General features: G+C 45.7%; 1 protein-coding gene across 1 annotated transcript in view; it reads left to right on the top strand.

The window, feature by feature from the left end:
• The window catches only part of LOC140718688 (uncharacterized), a 66,027-nt gene extending 55,231 nt beyond the window's left edge, over nucleotides 1–10,796 (top strand). The window contains exons 11-13 of the mRNA XM_073032733.1: nucleotides 352–400; nucleotides 649–760; nucleotides 5,909–10,796. Coding sequence (XP_072888834.1) covers nucleotides 352–400; nucleotides 649–721 — 122 coding nt within the window. The 3' untranslated portion in view covers nucleotides 722–760; nucleotides 5,909–10,796. The remainder of the gene's footprint in view (nucleotides 1–351; nucleotides 401–648; nucleotides 761–5,908) is intronic.
• Nucleotides 10,797–19,328: the final 8,532 nt, after the last annotated feature.

The raw sequence follows: 19,328 nt of genomic DNA, 5'->3' as shown, positions 1-19,328 counted from the left end.
AAACTGTAAACTGCAACTGGTGTGTGGCTGAGGGGTGGGATCTTGGAGCTGCTGGGAATGTAGGGAGAACAAAAGAAATCCAGGTGTTAGATGAATGGTCAGCAGGGGCCCGGTGGGATGAAGGGCCTTTTCCATGCTGTATCTCTGTCTGACTCTAATTTGTTGTTAGCTCTGGTCTTTCCAATTTCGATCACTCACTCACTCTATTTCACGGCCTCAGCGTTTATCTGTCTACCTTACTCTGTCTAAATATAATCAGCTCCGAGGAGGTGGTTGTGAAATTTGTACAGGAATAAATGAGACAAACCGTGTAAGAAGTGCAAGGGCTAAACAATGTTTTATTCATTCTAGAAAGAAATGATGGTATGAGCAGGAAATCAAAGGATCAGGACTACAGCAGGTAATTAGTTGAATGTTGTGGGTTTTTAACTGCTGGTCTAACGTTGAATTACTATGAGCTGAGAGCGACACTGGTGGACACATCAATCCAGAGTACACTTTTACGTTGTGCGAAGAATCTCACAGACAATTGTCTGCAAGTTATTACACGTGTTATTTCTTGTGTTTGTGATTTGCTGTCTAAATCGATATTGCTCCTGTGGGGGTATCCAGTTACTCTATGTTACAAGTGAATTATATTTCTTTCAGAGACAGAAGCTTCTTACCTGGACAAGCCTCGAAAATGGATCATCTTCTGTCATTGCTCTCAGAAGAGTCATAATCTCTGAAAGGATGTGATGATCTTTGCCGTCACTCAGCTGTAAGTCAGACTGAGTGATGGCAGCAAACCTGCAACCAATAGTACTTAACCTGAAGCGGTTTGCTACGGGCCATATTCTAACATGATATAGTTCATTGGGTGACTGTGATGGTAACAGAGCGGGTGATGGAGCGACGGGGAGTGAGAGCACCGGGGTTAAAAGTGATTTGGGAGATGGGGTGAGAGGCATGAGAGACTACTTTACAAAGATGATTACAGTTGATATCAGGACACCTGGCTAGTGTCTGTGGAAATACAGCTCAGATCGCTTTGCAACTTCAATGAACTACCACTAATAGTTGGTAATTAGTTTATCATTGTCACATATATTGAGATAGAGTGAGAATCTTCCATTTCTGCATTCTAGATTAACAGGTTATTCTATACAGAAGTACTGATAGGACAAAAGGCAATAAATGAATGCAGAACATATTGGCACAGGAAGTGCAGTGCAGATGGACAAAGTGCAGAGGTCATGACGAAGTCGACAGTGAGATTGTTCAAGTGCTCTGTTGAAGAGTCTGAATACAGCAGGGTGAAATCTAGACGTGATAGCAGAGGGGTGCGTACTCGAGCGTTTCTGGAGGGGAGAGGATTGGGAATGGTATTTGACATGGGAGCAGAACACCATTCAATCTGCTCTGCCATTGCATCATGGCTGATTTATTTTCTCTTGTGTTGAGGCCCTTACTAATGAAAAAAAATCAACCGGTTATTAAATATACCCAATGACCTGTCCTGCACAGCTACCCCGGCATTAAATACCACGCGTTCACCACCAAAGCCACTAAAGAAATTCGTCTTCATACCCGTGGTAAAGAGACATCCTTTTATTCCGACGTTGTGCCCTCAGGTCTGAGGCTCTCCCCATTAGAAACATTAGGTTAAAGTTCAAGTTTATTGTCATCTGCCTGTACATATATACAACCAAACAAAACAATGTTCCTGTAGACAGTGGTGCACCCACAAAACATAGAACACACAGCACATCAATCAAAATATTACCGTAAATAAGTTAATAAATTATAAATCAAAATGCATGCAGCACAGGTGAAGAGCAGACAGTACAATATACAGTAAACCGCACACTGACCCAGGTGACGAGACCTCGGAGGTGGCAGGGTATTCATTCGTCTCACAGTCTGAGGGAAGAAGCTGTTCCCCAGTCTGGCATCCTAGAACTGATGCTTCTGTACCTCCTTCCGGATGATAGTGGGTCAAAGAGATTGTGGGATGAGTGGGGGATTCTCCACTATACTTCTTTGTCTGAAACACTTCTGATAAGTGTCACAGATGGTGAAGGAGACCCTGGTGGTCCTCTCGGTCGTGTTAGCTGCCCTCGGTGGAGTCTTGCTGTCTGATACTTTGCAGCCTTTGTACCACAGAACGAAGCAGCCAGACGGGAACTCTCAACGCAAGTCTCAAATACCAACGCAGGTGTGTTCAAAGAGGGTGTGATCAAGTCCTGTCCGGCCAGGGAAGAAACCGGACGGCAGCCGGAGGATGACAGTGATTATCGCCAGTTAAATAAACTCGCCCCTCTGTTCATTGCAGCTGTCCCGGACGTGTCGCAGAAGACAAGAAATAGTACACGGTCATAGGTCGGGGCCACGCACTCTTTCCCATTCCCCTGTCACCAGTCACAGGATCAACATGGGGACGCGGACAGTACACTTCAACCAGATTGCATCACTCTCTCCTCGGGTTCTGGTCCCTACCCTGCCTGGTGCAGCAGAATACTACAGACCCTTTGATAAACAACTACTAGCCTGCTGTTGGGTGTTGGTGAAGATGGAGGCCTAAACCGAAAGGAGGAAGCGAGGTCATTCTGACACCCGAGCTCCCTATTTTGACGTGGGTGCTCTCGGAGATCTCCACCACCAGGGTGGGGAGGGCGCGGCAAGCCTCTATGGTGAAAGGGAAGTGGTACATTGCAGGACAGGCAAATAATGGCTGGGAGGGAGTCAGCAAATTACATGAAAGTGTAGCCCACGTACCCGTGGATAGGAACTGTGCTGAAACTGCCGATCCCCCCACACAGTGACTCCATCTCCTGTTCCTTGGGGTGTACCGTACGGACAGTTGTCCGAAGCAGACAACCCCGCTTTACGGACGGCTCTAGTCGCTGGAGAGCCGGTGTCCGGGGTGGGGAGCTACCTCGGTGAACCCAGTCACAGGGGCAGTTCCAGCCAGCCGGCTGAACTGGTGGCTGTCACCTTACCGGTGACAGCATGAACCGAGTTCGGCTGCACAAATACACAGACTCATGGGCAGTGCCAATGGAATGGCTGTGGGGGTGACAGGGTGGCAACAACGGAGCTGACAGAAACAGGGAAAGTTACTGTGGGGACAGGCAGTAATCTGAGAATAGATCTGAGAATTGCCACATAACATGGCTTGTCATTTGGGACTGCATAGCAATTGAATGGATGAAACATTGACTACGATCACCTATAGACTTGACTAAAGAAGTCTGAGGTAGGTCATGTCTAACCATTCTTATAAGGAATGGAAGTTACCAGGAAAGTTGATGAAGGCAGGGCAGTGGGTGTTGTCGATATGGACTTTAGCCAGATATTTGACAAGGTCCCACGTAGGAGGTTGGTCAAGAAGGTTAAGTTACTCAGCATTCAAGATGAGCAGCAAATTGGACTGTACGTTAGCTTTGTAGAGGAAACCAGAAATTAGCAGATTGGTGCCTCTCTGACTGTGACTAGTGGAGTGCCGTAGGGATTGATGCTGGGTCCATTGTTGTTTGTCATTTACATCAGCGATTTGGATAAAAATATGGTTAACTGGATCAGCAAATTTGCAGATTGCACCAAGACTGGGGATGCCGTGGACAGCGAGGAAAATAGAGCAGCTGAAAAATGGCAGATGAAATTTAATGCAGACAAATGCGAGATTTTGCACTTTGGTAGGACCAACCGGAGTAGGTCTTACGCAGCGAATGGTAGGGCACTGAGGAGTGTGGAACACTCTGGGAATACAGGTGAATAATTCAGAGAAAGTGGTAGATAATGTCATAAAGAAAGCTTTTGGCACATTGGCCTTCATAAATCAATGTATTGAGTACAGGAGATGGAATGTTATGTTGAAGTTGTATAAGACATTGGTGAGGCTTACTTTGGAGTAAGGTGTGCAGTCTTGGTCACCTACCTATAGAAAACATGTAAATAAGGTTGAAGGAGTACAGAGAAAACTTACAAAGATGTTGTCCGGTCTGGATGACCTGAGTTATAAGGAAAGATTGAATAGTTAGGACTTTACTCCTTGGAATGTAGGAGATTGAGAGGAGATTTGATGGAGATATACAAAATTATGAGGGATCTAGATAGGGTAACTGCAATCAGGCTTTATCCACTAAGGTTGGGTGGGACAACAACCAGAGGTCAGGGGTTAAGGGTGAAAGGTGAAAAGTCTAAGTGGAACACAAGGGGAAACATCTTCACTTAGAGGGTCATGAGGGTGTGGAACAAGTTGCCAGCACAACCGGCACATGCAAGCTCGGTTTCAACATTTAAAGGAAGGTTGGACAGGTACATGGATGGTAGGGGGTATGGATGGTAGGGGGTATGGATGGTAGGGGGTATGGATGGTAGGGGGTATGGCTCTGGTCCCAGTGCAGGTCAATGGGAGTAGACAGTTAAAATGGTTTGGCACAGAGTAGATGGGCTGAATGGTATGCTTCTGTGTTGTGCTTTTCTATGGCTCTGTGATTGTTAAGTTGTTACTGCACGTGATACTCGTCAGTGGGTTAAAAGGAGAGCACTCTCTGAGAAGCCAACTGTCCACATTAAAAGGGTGGGGGAGGCTAGTCCTACTCAAGTACATTTCATCATCACTGAAAGTAAGCATGCAGGGACAGCAGGCAGTGAAGAAAGCTAACGGCATGTTGGCCTTCATAACAAGGGGAGCTGAGTATAGGAGCAAAGAGGTCCTTCTGCAGTTGTACAGGGCCCCGGTGAGACCACACCTGGAGTATTGTGTTCAGTTTTGGTCTCCAAATTTGAGGAAGGACATTCTTGCTATTGAGGGAGTGCAGCGTAGGTTCACGAGGTTAATTCCCGGAATGGCAGGACTGTCATATGTTGAAAGATTGGAGCGACTGGGCTTGTATACACTGGAATTTAGAAGGATGAGAGGGGATCTGATTGAACATATAAGATTATTAAGGGATTGGACACACTAGAGGCAGGAAACGTGTTCCCGATGTTGGGGGAGTCCAGAACCAGAGGCCACAGTTTAAGATTAAGGGGTAGGCCATTTAGAACTGAATTGAGGAAAAACTTTTTCACCCAGAGAGTTGTGGATCTATGGAATGCTCTGCCTCAGAAGGCAGTGGAGGCCAATTCTCTGGATGCTTTCAAGAAAGAGTTAGATAGAGCTCTTAAGGATAGCGGAGTCAAGGGATATGGGGAGAAGGCAGGAACAGGGTACCGATTGTGGATGATCAGCCACGATCACATTGAATGGCGGTGCTGGCGCAAGGGGCCGAATGGCCTACTCCTGCACCTATTGTCTATTGTCTATTGAACCTCTGCCACAGCAGCAATGCTATCAATTTTGCTTGCCACCTATTCAGGTCTATCGTCAATGGAAATCCCTTTACAAAAACTGACCAAGATCACACACAGAAGTTAATTAGTTGTTAATGGGACCCTCAAGTGCTATAATAATTTCTTGGGAGAAGCTGTGAAAGAAAGGCATTCATTGGTGTATCAAATAACCTGTTACCTCCAAGAATGAGGGCTGATCAAAACAATGAGTGATCTTTTAAAACAACGATTTGTTTATGGTGACCATCACACCTTACGGGGATGGTGACCATGTTATCCCTAACCTTGTGCAATCTAAACAACAGACCGTCACCCCAAGGATCGCCAGTGCCCAGGGTGATCCAGAATGGGAGGAGGAAATGGGAACTGAGGAAAGGGCTCCCACTGTGGGAGGGAAAGTATGAGTGAGCCTTCCAAATGCTCTGGTTTACAAGGAGATTGTAGAAAATGGAGACGGTAGCACATACTGCGTATCAATCAGTACAAAGGCAAGATGATCTGTTGTGTTTAAACAGGGAGAAATTGACCAAATGAGAATGATTTACATTTCTGTAAGATTGATAATGACAGGCACTTTGTTTTCTTCCAGGTGAAAACAGCACTGGAATTAGTCCTATCAACAACATGGACTTTACCCTGAGGAGGGTCATTGTCTGGACCTACGGGAGACTAGTTACAGAAGAAGACAACATCTCTCGATAAAAGACACACACATTGGTGAACTATAACCACAATGAACTGTGATCCAGTTTGCACTAGTCAAAATAAGGTATAGGTCTGGGGAATAACTAGTGGACGTAAACACATTGTAATATTAGTTGCGCTCATAGTGCAGTTTATTCTAGCTATTGCTTACTTAGAATTCGTATTCTAATCCTACTGCTTAAATAATTACTTTATGATAGGTCTAGTTAACCTGTATTTACCATAATGCTTGTATAATTTTTGCAGACAAGAAGGAGGTGTTGCACTTTGGTAAGATCTTCCAGGTAGGTTCTACACAGTGAGCGGTTAAGCTACAGAGGGGTGCAGTAGAGCAAAGGGATCTGAGAATACAGGTTCATCACTCATTGAAAGGTAGACAGGGTCATAAAGAAATCTTTTGGCACATTGGCCTTCATAGATCAAAGTACTGAGTACAGGCCTAATTTTGACAATTGTGTGCAGATTGGCCACCTGCTGCATACAAGAACACTGAGGGGCAAGTGATCAGAACATGATCAAATTCAGCAGGAAATTACAGTGGAGTAAAGGCAACCACAGAGGCATGAGGGAGGAGTTGGCAGGAATTCACTGGAATTCAACCCTGGAATGGATGACGGCAAAGCAGCAATGGCTTGAATTTCTGTAAGCAACTCATAAGCCATAGGATATATACATCCCAAAGAGGAAGAAGTATTCCAAAGGCAAGATGACACAAACCTGGCTAACAAGAGAAATGAAAGCCAACACAAAAGCAAAAGAGAGGGTACATAAGAGAGCAAAAATTAGTGGGAAGTTAGGGGATTGGGAGGCTATTAAAAACCATCAGAAGGCAACTAAAAAGTTATTAAGAAGGTAAAGATGATTACAAAAGTAAGCTAGCCAATAATATTAAACAGGATATCAGATATTTCTTCAGATACATAAAGTGTAAAAAAGAGGTGAGAGTGGATATCGTCTGCTGGAAAACGATGCTGGAGAGGTAGTAATGGGGGACAAGGAAATGGCGGATGAACACGAACAACCACTTTACATCAGTCATCACTGTGGAAGACACTTGCAGTGTGGTGGAAGTTGCAGGTATCAGGGTCACAAAATGAGTGAAGTTACCATTTATAGAGAGAAGGTTCTTGCGAAACTGGAAGGTCTGAAAGTAGGTAATTCACCTGGACCAAATGGTGTACCCCAGGGTTTTGAAAGAGGGGGCTGAAGAGATTGTGAAGGCATTTGTAATGTTCTTTCAAAAATTACTAGATTCTGGAATGGTTCCAGAGGAATGGAAAATTGCAAATGTCATTTCACCCCTCAAGAAGGAAGAGAGGTAGAAGAAAAGTAACAATAGGCCACTTAGCTTGACCTCAGTGGTTGGGAATATGTTGGAGACAATTATTAAGGATAAGGTCTTTTATCATGAACTACCAAGTCTTGGGGTACTTGGTAGCTCATGATAAAATAGGCTGTAGTCAGCATGGTTTCCTCAAGGGAAAATCTTGCCTGACAAATCTGTTGGAATTCTTGAAGAAATAACAAGCAGGATAGACAAAGGAGAATCAGTTGATGTTGTGTAGTTGGATTTTCAAAAGGCCTTTGACAAGGTGTCACACATGAGGCTTCTTAACAAGCTGTGTTCCCATCGTATCACGGGAAAGATTCTAACATGGATAAAGCAGTGGCTGATTGGCAGGCAGCAAAGAGTGGGAATAAAGGGAGCCTTTTCTGGTAGGCTGATGGTGTTCCACAGGGGTCTGTGTTGGGACCAATTATTTTTATGTTATATGTCAATGATTTGGATGCTGAAATTGATGGCTTTGTTGCAAAGTCTACAATCAATATGAATATAGGTGAAGGGGCAGATAGTTTTGAGGAAGTAGAGATGCCACGGAAGGACTTAGACTGATTAAGAGAATGGGCAAAGAAGTGGCAGATGGAATACAGTGTCAGGAAGTGTATGGTCATGCACTTTGGTAGAAGAAATGAAAGGGTTGACTATTTTCTAAATGGACACAAGATACAAAAATAAACTGAGGCACAAAGGGACTTGTGCAGGATTCCCTAAAGATTAATTTACAGATATAGTCTGTGGTGAAGAAGACAAATGCGACATTAGCATTCATTTCAAGAGGACTAGATAGAGATAGATAGATAGATAGATACTTTATTCATCCCCATGGGGAAATTCAACATTTTTTCCAATGTCCCATACACTTATTGTAGCAAAACTAATAACATACAATACTTAACTCAGTATAATATGATATGCATCTAAAATCACCCTCTCAAAAAGCATTAATAAATAGCTTTTAAAAAGTTCTTAAATAGTTTACTAAAATACATTGAATGGTAACTTAAGCTCAGTCCTAACCCCGGCACTTTAACATATCTTACCCCTGGCGGTTGAATTGTAAAGCCAAATGGCATTGGGGAGTAATGATCTCTTCATCCTGTCTGAGGAGCATTGCATCGATAGCAACTTGCCGCTGAAGCTGCTTCTCTGTCTCTGGATGGTGCTATGCAGAGGATGTTCAGGATTTTCCATGATTGACCGTAGCCTACTCAGCGCCCTTCGCTCTGCTACCGATGTCATACTCTCCAGTTCTGTGCCCACGACAGAGCCCGCCTTCCTTACCAGCTTATTAAGACGTGAGGCGTCCCTCTTCTTAATGCTGCCTCCCCAACACGCCACCACAAAGAAGAGGGCGCTCTCCACAACTGACCTATAGAACATATTCAGCATCTCACTACAAACATTGAATGACGCCAACCTTCTAAGGAAGTACAGTCGACTCTGTCGACTAGAATATACTAGTATATAATATAATAGACTAGAATATAAAAGCAAGGATTGAGACTTTATAAAGCACTGGTGAGACCTCACTGGGAGTACTGGGAACAATTTTGGGCCCCTTATCTTAGAAAGGATGTGCTGAAACTGGAGAGGGTTCAAAGGACGTTCACAAAAATGATTCCAGGTATGATTGGCTTGTCATATGAATAAAGAGTGTTTGATGGCTCTGGGCCTATATTCACAAAAATTGTGAAAAATGAGGGGTGACCTAATTTAAAGTTATTGAATGGTGAAAAGCCTCATTAGAGTTGATGTGGAGAGGATGTTTCCTATGGTGGGAGAGTCTAAGACCAGAAGACACAGCCTCAGACTAGAGGGGCGTCCTTATAGATCAGAGATGAGGAGGAATTTCTTTAGCCAGAATCTGTGGAATTCTTTGCCACAGGCAGCTGTGGAGGCCAAGTCTTTATGTATATTTAAGAAAGAGGTTGGTAAGATTCTTGATTGGTCAGGGTGTGAAGGGATATGGGGAGAAAGCAGGAGATTGGGGCTGGGAGGAAAATTGGATCAGCTGTGATGAAATTGTGGAGTAGACTCAATGGGCCAAATAACCCAATTCTGCTCCTATATCTTTTGTCTTATGGTTTACCTGCAGGAAAGATGTAAATAAGTTTGAAAGAGTACAAAGAAAATTTACAAGGATATTGCCAGGACTGCAGCAGCTGACATGTTAGGCTTGGACATTATTCCTTGGAACATAGAAGAGTGAGGGGAAGGTTTGATAAAGGTACTCAAAATTATCAGGATATAGATAGTATAGATGCAAGCAGGCTTTTTCCACTGAGTTAGGGTGGGTCTATAACTAGAGGTCATGGATTAATGGTGAAAGGTGAAATTTTTAAGGGGAACATAAGGGGAAATGTCTTCACTCAGGGAGTCATGAGAGTGTGGAATGAGATGTGTGATCATAGGGGCATTGAGGGTCATTGTCCAGGTGCATTTTGATGGCATGGGGAAGTTAAATGATTTTGGTAGGAACTCAATGTGCCAAAGGGCCTGTTTCTGTGCTAGGGTGGAGTGTTAAATATGATTCCTCCTTGGTACATGCTAAAATAAAATGGAAGCCTGTAAGATAGAATGCTGTTCGCTTGGAGTGGGTTTGTTTTGAGAAAGTACAACAGAACCAGTCCACAGCAATGCTTTGAGAAAGTTAAGGGAGTACAAGTCTACAGGGAGTGGTGAAGAATATGTTTATCTAATCAGAAGAGACAAGGTGGGGTACATCTGGCCCCACCAAGGGATAGGAAAGTACCAGCATAAGTGGTTTTGAAAGGTTGAAAAAGGGGCGCTTTCTTTATGCAAGGGGAAAGCTTTGTCTTAGGCTAGATCATGGCTAAGATTAGGGACAAAAACACTGAGCCAGAGTTAGAGTTAGCGAGAGAGAGGAAAAAAGATGTTTAAAATTTGTTTTACTTCCTGTTTAACATTTTTCTAGTAATGAAGTGTTGTGGTTGAACACATGAAGCGCCTCCTTTGCAGATGCAGATGCAAAAACCCTGAGCTGAATCACAAAGTCACCAATTATGCAATCACTGACATGAAAAATTAGCAGAAACACTTTCTTAAACTAGAAAAATGTTAAGCAGGAAGTAAAACAATTGTCTACAGTAGGAGCAGTACAGAAATTAAAATAATACTCATCATCTACTTAATGCTCTGCAATGATGGAGGGGAGCCACATCCAGCAATCTTTGAAACACCTTTTTTCCTCTTCCTCGCTAACTCTGACATATAGAATGAAAAATTGGCAGAACCAACACTAACTCCTGCAGAACACCACTACTCACTGTGTCAGTTACCAGCTTCGCTCTGTTATTTTTTTTCTGTCAATTGTGTGTGAATATTGGATAACAACAGTAAATACTGTATGTAGTTTAGCGCTGCCATGAATATATTTTTTTTGCAATAAACGTCTTTTTGCCCAGAATAATCATGGTCATGTATTTTTTAAATTGTGTTTACCATGTACAGCTCATTCAGAATGTCAGGTACACCAGCAAAGAGACAAGAATGCTCAAATGAAGAGAGAAACAGCAGAGATTTTCAAGAGTGGTTGAGTGAAAGAATAAAAGATGGATCTTTTGTTCTGAAGTAGTATTGTGCATTATACCCTTCACTGTTATCCCCCCGCAAAGTTCAAAGTAAATTGATTCTTAAAATAAATATATGTCACTATATCGAACCCTGAGATTCATTTTCTTGCGGGAATATTCAATAAATTTCAGGATGTATATTGTATAAATTTCTCTGATATTAAATGTACCTATTGAAACCTATTAAATCCGAGATTTAATAAATGGAATTAATGAAAGACAGCACCCAACAGGACAGACAACCAATGTGCAAAAGACAACAAACTGCAAATACAAGAGAAAGAAACAAATAATAAATAAATAAACAATAAACATTGAAAACATAAGAATCAGAATCAGAATTATCACCAGCATGTGTCGTGAGATGAGGAGTCCTTGAAAGTCCATAGGTTGTGGGAACAGTTCACTGATGGGGCGAGTGAGGTTTTAAAATGTCGTTCCCGTGATAATGGGTAATTATCATGTTGGTGGATTTATGATTAGCAGCCATTCACAGCAGGTAAATACTGTCCAGAGGGTCAGGACAACCATGTGACCTCTGACCCGGACAAGACATGGTTCAGTACGGGAACACTGAGGGTCAGCAGTTCCAGTGTGACAGATGGTGAAGTCTTCCTGGAGGTTTTAAATTGTTGACCATGTGGGCAATAATTCTGCATTGGTCACAAAAGCAGGGATGCTGATAACACTCAGCAAGTCGAACAATATCTTATGGTAGTCTCTGTTTTCCCAACACTTGCAGGTATTTCTTCTCCAAATTCTCCGCTACATTTCTATCACCCCTGATTTCTTTTAGTTTTTAAAGCTGCGTCACAAAAATAGTGGACTTTTTGGCGTGTGGACCTCTGATTTCCTGCTCTAACTCCTCGGTCTTGATGACATTGAGTGAGAGGTTGTTGTCGTGACACCACTCAGCCAGATTTTCAATCTCCCTCCTGTATGCTGATTCATCACCACCTTTGCTTTGACCAGTGACATGGTGTCACCAGCAAACTTAAACATGGCGTTGGAGCTGTGCTAAGCCTCACAGTCGTAAGTGTAAAGTGAGTAGAGCAGGGGGCTAAGGACACAGCCTTGTGCTGCACCCATGGTGATGGAGATTGTGGAGGAGATGTTGTTGACAATCCGAACCGACTGGGGTCAGCAAGTGAGGAAATTGGGATCTAATTGCACAATAGTGGAGTGAGGCTAAGGTCTTGAAGCTTGTTGATTAGTTTTCAGGGGATGATGGTATTGAACACCAATGTGTAATCAATAAAGAGCATCCTGATGTCTGTCTTTGTTGTTCAGATTTTCCAGGGTTGAGTGAAGAGCCAATGAAATGGCATCTACTCTGGACCTGTTGGCAAACTGGAATAGATCCAAGTTGCTTCTCAGGCAAGAGTTGACACGTTTCTTCATCAGCCTCTCCAAACACTTCATCACTGTGGATGTAAATGCCACTGGACAATAGACATTGAGCCAGGTTACCGCGTTCTTCTGAGGCATCGATAAAATTGAAGCCTGCTTGAAGCAGGTGGACACTTCAAATGGCCAAAGTGAGAGGTTAAAGATATCGGTGAGCAATCCATCCAGTTGACCAGCACAGTTCTTTAGTACGCAGCCGGGTACCCCGTCTAGACTGGGAGCTTTCTGTGGGTTCACCCTCCTGAAGGATGCTCTCACATCAGGCTCAGAGACTGAAAACACAGGGTCATCGGGAGGCTCTGGGAGTTCGTAAAGGTTCTCCATGTTTTGATGGTCAAGGCGACCATGAAGGTATTGAGTTCATCTGGGAGCGAAGCCCTGTTGTCAAGGTTCAAGGTTCATTTTATTGTCAAAGTATGTATTTACAATACAACTGATATTTGTCTTCTCCAGATAGCCATTAAATACAGATGAAAAAGTAAAAGTAACAAAACTCAGAGCCCAGAATCTCTATTCCTGCCCTACAGAAAAAAAGTAGGCAATAGTGTCAAATCTCCCCAACTTCCTCTGCAGAAATAAACAGCTAAAATACAATCCCTGACTCCCTCCCTCCCAGAAATAAAACAGCAACAATAACAATCCCCCCAAAGGCAAAAACAGCAACAATACAATCCCTAAACCTCTCCACCACAGTAAAAAAAAGCAATACAATCGCTGATCCCCTTCCCTACAGAAAAAAGCTACAATTACAATCCCAAACTTCCTCCCCTGCAGAAAAAAATACAATCCATGACTCCCTCCCCGACAGAAAAAAACAGCTACAATACGATCTCTGACCCCCACTCCCTGCAGAATAACAATCTCCGACCCTCTCCCCCACAGTAAAAATAACAATCACCGACACCCTTTCCCGCAGAAAAAAACAGCAACAATACAATCCCTGACCCCTTCTCCCACAGAATAATAGTGACAATAACAATCCCTGCCACCCTCCCCTGCAGAATAAAACACGAACAATACAATCTCCAACCCCCACCCCTGCAGAAAAACAGACAGTGACAATAGCCACACATCCCCAAACCCTCCACAGAAAAAAACAGGGACCAAACCCCCTCACTCGCAAAAAGAACAGTGACAGAAACATCTAAAACCCCATATGCGACCCCCTCCACACCTACTGGCAAAGAACTCACAGATCACCCACCCGTCAATCGGCCACAAGAAAGAAATGCTGAAAACTGAAAGAGGTCAATATAAAGTACAGTCCAATGATATAAATCTCAGAGCATCAAACAGTCCTTCCGTGAATCAGAACTCACACCTGGTCCATATGGGGGCCTCCATCGGGAGCGGCCGCTTACCCTCCAGCTTCCATTGGGAGTGATTGCTGACCTGGCCTCATTTGGGAGCGACCGCTTACCCTCCGGTCTCCATTGGGAGCAATCACTGACCCTCCGGCCTCCATTGGGAGCAATCCCTGACCCTCCGGCCTCCATTGGGAGCGATCACTGACCTTCCGGCCTCCTTTGGGAGTGATCCCTGACCCTCCGGCCTCCATTGGGAGCGATCCCTGACCCTCCGGCCTCCATTGGGAGCGATCCCTGACCCTCCCACCTCCATTGGGAGCGATCCCTGACACTCCCGCCTCCATTGGGAGCGATCCCTGACCCTCCGGCCTCCATTGGGAGCGATCCCTGACCCTCCGGCCTCCATTGGGAGCGATCCCTGACCCTCCGGCCTCCATTGGGAGCGATCCCTGACCCTCCGGCCTTCATTGGGAGCGATCCCTGACACTCCCGCCTCCATTGGGAGCGATCCCTGACCCTCCGGCCTCCATTGGGAGCGATCCCTGACCCTCCGGCCTCCATTGGGAGCGATCCCTGACCCTCCGGCCTCCATTGGGAGCGATCCCTGACACTCCCCGCCTCCATTGGGAGCGATCCCTGACCCTCCGGCCTCCATTGGGAGCGATCCCTGACCCTCCGGCCTCCATTGGGAGCGATCCCTGACACTCCCGCCTCCATTGGGAGCGATCCCTGACCCTCCGGCCTCCATTGGGAGCGATCCCTGACCCTCCGGCCTCCATTGGGAGCGATGCCTGACCCTCCGGCCTCCATTGGGAGCGATGCCTGACACTCCGGCCTCCATTGGGAGCGATCCCTGACCCTCCGGCCTCCATTGGGAGCGATCCCTGCCCCTCCGGCCTCCATTGTGAGCGATCACTGATCCTCCGGCCTCCATTGGGAGCGATCACTGACCCTCCGGCCTCCATGGGGAGCGATCCCTGACACTCCGGCCTCCTTTGGGAGCAATCACTGACCCTCCGGTCTCCATTGGGAGCAATCACTGACCCTCCGGCCTCCATTGGGAGTGATCCCTGACACTCTGGCCTCCATTGGGAGTGATCCCTGACACTCCGGCCTCCATTGGGAGCGATCCCTGACCCTCCAGTCTCCATTGCAGAGCAATCACTGACCCTCCGGCCTCCATTGGGAGTGATTCCTGACCCTGCGGCCTCCATTGGGAGTGATCCCCGACAAGGTCCCAATGCTGTTGTCCCAGTGGCCTCCGTCCAGAGCAATTGCTGACCGGGTTCCGGCACTGTTGTTACAGTGGCCTCCATCCGGAGCGCTTGCTTCAATCTTCCTCACCACTTCGAGATGGAGTCGCTCATGACCCTACGTCCTGTCCTTGGTTTTCTTCATGAGTCAGCTTGTGTTCTCGGTCCTTTTCGAGTTTTTGTCTCTGATCTCCACGAGGCAGCTCTCCTGACGTAGCACAGCACTGCATCCTTCGACTGAGATCCAAATGTACACCACAGGCAACAACAGTCTCCATAACACAACCAGTACAAAAAGTACATGAGCAAAAGTGAAATAATTTAGAAGATTTTCTATCTGAAAGATGTCGCCCGAGGAATTGTTTGCTTTTCCGGTTCCTTATCTCTTGGTCTCGGGTTGTGTGAGGTGACAGCACTCAAGCCCTTTCTTGGCCGATTTTTAGCAGTTAGTTGCCATCATAAACAGCTGCATTATTATTGTAACATTTATCTAAACGTTGGTCGGCGAAGAGCTAAATCAGCTGTAATCCCTTTATTCTCAGGAACACAGTCCCTCTATACCTAAACCTAATGGGACAGCCTGTTCTATATTTCATGTGTGGAGAGTGATTACACACTTCAAATATTTACTCAACAAATGCTCTGACTCCCATACAATCCCTATCTGAGTCCCCTTGTGCAACCACACCCCACTCCTTCTCTTTGTATTCATTGGCCGCAAGACTATTGAATGGTCCCCGAGACTCTTCAACTCACAATCAGACAATAAGATATTGGAGCAGAGTTAGGCTACTTGGCCCATCGAACAGCCAAATTAGACCTAGGGCAATGAATTCCACAGATTCACCACTCACTGGCTAAAGGAATTACTACTCATCTCTGTTCTGAATGGACGTCCCTCTATCCTGAGGCTGTATCCTCTTGTCTTTGACTCCTCAGTCATAGTGCTACACAGTGCTGAAATAACGACACGCAGTCGGTGAGCTGCAGTTGCAAAAAAGATTTATTCAAACTACGCGGCCTCGCTTTAAAGCCTTCCTGGTCCCGCCCTCCCCAGGCGGGAATGTTCACAGCATTCACAGTTCCGTCCCACGCGCGGGCCTTTCCCCTTGCTGGTGAAGCAGGCTTGGCGCCCTTTTTGGGACCGGCCTCAATGCCGGCGCGCACCACTTTGTGAGCCGGTTCGAGTGCGCTGGGAAGTGGGTCGCCACATAACCAACCCCCCCCCCCCCAGAACCGGCGATACACCCCCCAATGTCCACAGTCTGGGTTGGACTCTGTTTGGGAGGTCTGCCTCTACGTCACGGTGCCGGAATCTCGACCGGCTGCGCCAAGCCCACATGGGCCGGTTTGAGTCGGTCCACCGTGAAAACCTCCTCTCTCCCCCCAATGTCCAGCACGAATGTGGACCCGTTGTTTCTGATCACCGTAACCGGCCCCTCATAGGGCCGCTGTAGCGGTGCCCGATGTCCGCCCCGTCATATGAAAACGAACTTACAGTTTTGCAGGTCTTTGGGTACACAGGTCAGGTTCTGCCCATGCTGCGTACCCAAAGACTCCTCAACCTGGGCCGCTGTTTCCTGGTCGAGGGAGCTCACCACATAGTAGTAACGTGTGTCATCCGCGGTTATCTGCCAAATGTGGAATTGGGCTTCTGCTTGCTGGTACCATAGGTGAGGTCGCAGTGTCCAGAAGCTTGGCAGTTTTAACGAAACTGCATGAACAGATGCGGCGTCGTTCATCTTCGGCCCAAATATCGTTCGGGCCGTCGGGGTCACCAATTGTAGCGGTGTGCTACACAGCACTGAAATAACGAATCGCAGTCGGTGAGTTGCAATTGCAAAAAAGATTTATTCAAACTTCGCGGCCTCACTTTAAAGCCTTCCTGATCCCACCCTCCCCGGGCGGGAATGCTGTAGGGGGCGCGTATTCACAGTCCCGTCCCACGCACGGGCTTTTCCCCTTGCCGGTGAAGCAGGCTTGGCGCCCTTTTTGGGACCGGCCTCAATGCCGGCGCGCGCCACTTTGTGAGCCGGTTCGAGTGCGCTGGGAAGTGGGTCGCCACAATAGGACACATACTCTCCAAGTCTACTCTATCAAGGCCTTTCAACATTCGATAGGTATTCTTCTGAATTCCAGTGTATAGGCCCAGAGCCATCAAATGCTCCTCATATGATAATCCTTTCAATTCCAGAAGCATTTTTGTGAGTCACCTTTGAACCCTCTCCAATGTCAGCACTCTCTTTCTTAGATAAGGAGGCCAAAACTGCCTGCCAAACTCCAAGTGAGGCCTCACCAGGCCTTAAAAAGCTTTACATTACATCCTTGATTTTATATTTAATCTTCTTGAAATGAATGCTAACATTGCATTTGCCTTCCTCATCACCGACACAACCTGCTATTAACCTTTAGGGAATCCTGCACGAGGACTCCCAAGTCCCGGGGGGGGGGGGGGGGGGTCACAATCTTCTTCATTATAGCCTTGACAGTTATTCTCTGCCAGCCCTGCACTTCCTCTGAAGCTGTAACACTTTATTCTACATTCGGTTGTAGGTTTGCCTTATACTCCCTCTGCTGTAACGAAATGATCTGTATGGATGGCATATCACACATTTTTATCCTTTCTCTGTGACAGGAATGAAACAATTTACCAATTAATTTACTAGTGCTGTGCTGAGCACAGTGTTGCAGAGGCCCCAGTCATCACACTGACTGGCTCCACCATCAAGCCAACCATGCACAGGAAGTGCATTTGACGTCTAAGGTACTTCCCTTAACCTTGCTACTTTATCTATCTGCAGGGAAAAACACAGACACAAGGTAACCATGGAAACATTCATCTTTCTGCCAAGTTTGATAAGATGAATTTAACAAGTGGCACAGGGCCCCACTTCCAAAGAACTCATGATTTAAAGTTCAAGGTAAATTTATTATCAATGAGCATATATGTCACCATATACAAACCGGAGATTCAATTTCTTGCGGGCACTTACAGTAGAACAAAGAAATATGAGAGAATCAATGAAAAACTGCACACAAAGGGCATAAAGGACAATTTATGTAAATACAAAATAATAACTACACAAATAAATAGATAAATAATATTGCTAAAATGATTGTAGTGTCCATGACAGTGAATCCAGAGGTTGTGGGTCGAAGGTATCCACACTGGTTCAGGAACCAGATGGTTGAGGGGTAATAACTGTTGCTGAACCTGACATAAAGCTTCTCTACCTCCTACCCAATGGCAGCAGCGAGAAGAGAGCGTGGACTGGATGGTGAGCACCAACCGAGCTGGATATCCAGGAGTTTGTGAATGAGGAAACTGGGACATGGAGGAAGGGAATTCTGTCCTGGTTCTTTCTTTCCAACAATATGACAGGCTCGATAGGACACCTCATTCATAATTATGCGTACATTCTGCACCAGTGGAAACTCCAGAACATCTTTTGTCTTCCAGACACCCATGTTTGCAGAAACATTGTCAGTTGTAGGCCCCAAGCTCTGGGTTTTGGGGGCCCAGGCAACACTGCAGTCCAAGTGCAAGGCAGAGTGTTTTAGGGCCTGCATCTGTACTGTACAGCCAGATCCAAGACTCAGGGAAGACAACAGGGAAACATTGACAAGGGAACAGACAGATGTTGCCTCCCTGGTGCCACGGTCAAAAATATCATGAATTGCTTAAAGAACCTTCTGGAGGGAAGGGGTCAGGGGAGCGGCTTTAGATTGTGGTCCATATTGTAATAGCCAAGGAAAGGGATGAAATACCACAGGTATCTCCTGAAGCCTGACTGGTTTCATCACAGTCTGGTATGGAAACACCACTGGCCAGGAATGGAAAAGCCTATTAAAAAGTTGTTGATACAGGCCAGTCTGTCACAGGAAAAGCCCTCTCCACATCTACACGGAGCGCTGTCACAGGAAAAGCATCAAAACCCCAAACCATCCAGGCCATGCTTTCTTCTTGCTATTACCAAAGGGCAAGAGGTACAGGAGCATTACATCCCATGCCACCAGGTTTAGGAACAATTACTACCAATCAGCCATCGGCTCGGCTCGGATAAATTCACTCACCTGAACACTGAACCGATTCCACAAACTATGGGCACGATCTCAAGGACTCTACAATTCATGTCCTCAATTTTATCTGTATTTGCAGTTTGTCTTTGTTTGTGTGTAGTTTCTCATTGATTCTATTGTATTTCTTTGTAGCTACTGCGAATACCCACAAGAAAATGAATCTCAGGGTTATATATGGTGACATTTACATACTTCCACTATAAATTTACTTTGAACTTTATGTTGAGGAGGGAGGATGATGAGTATGAGACAGGACCCTAACAATGGCAATGCCCAAATCCCTCCCACTGCCAGCTGCCGCTGAGAAGAGCTGGGGAAATGC

This window comes from Hemitrygon akajei, chromosome 2, assembly GCF_048418815.1.
Source record: "Hemitrygon akajei chromosome 2, sHemAka1.3, whole genome shotgun sequence".
NCBI lineage: Eukaryota > Metazoa > Chordata > Chondrichthyes > Myliobatiformes > Dasyatidae > Hemitrygon > Hemitrygon akajei.
This window is presented reverse-complemented; position numbering and strand designations above follow the sequence as displayed.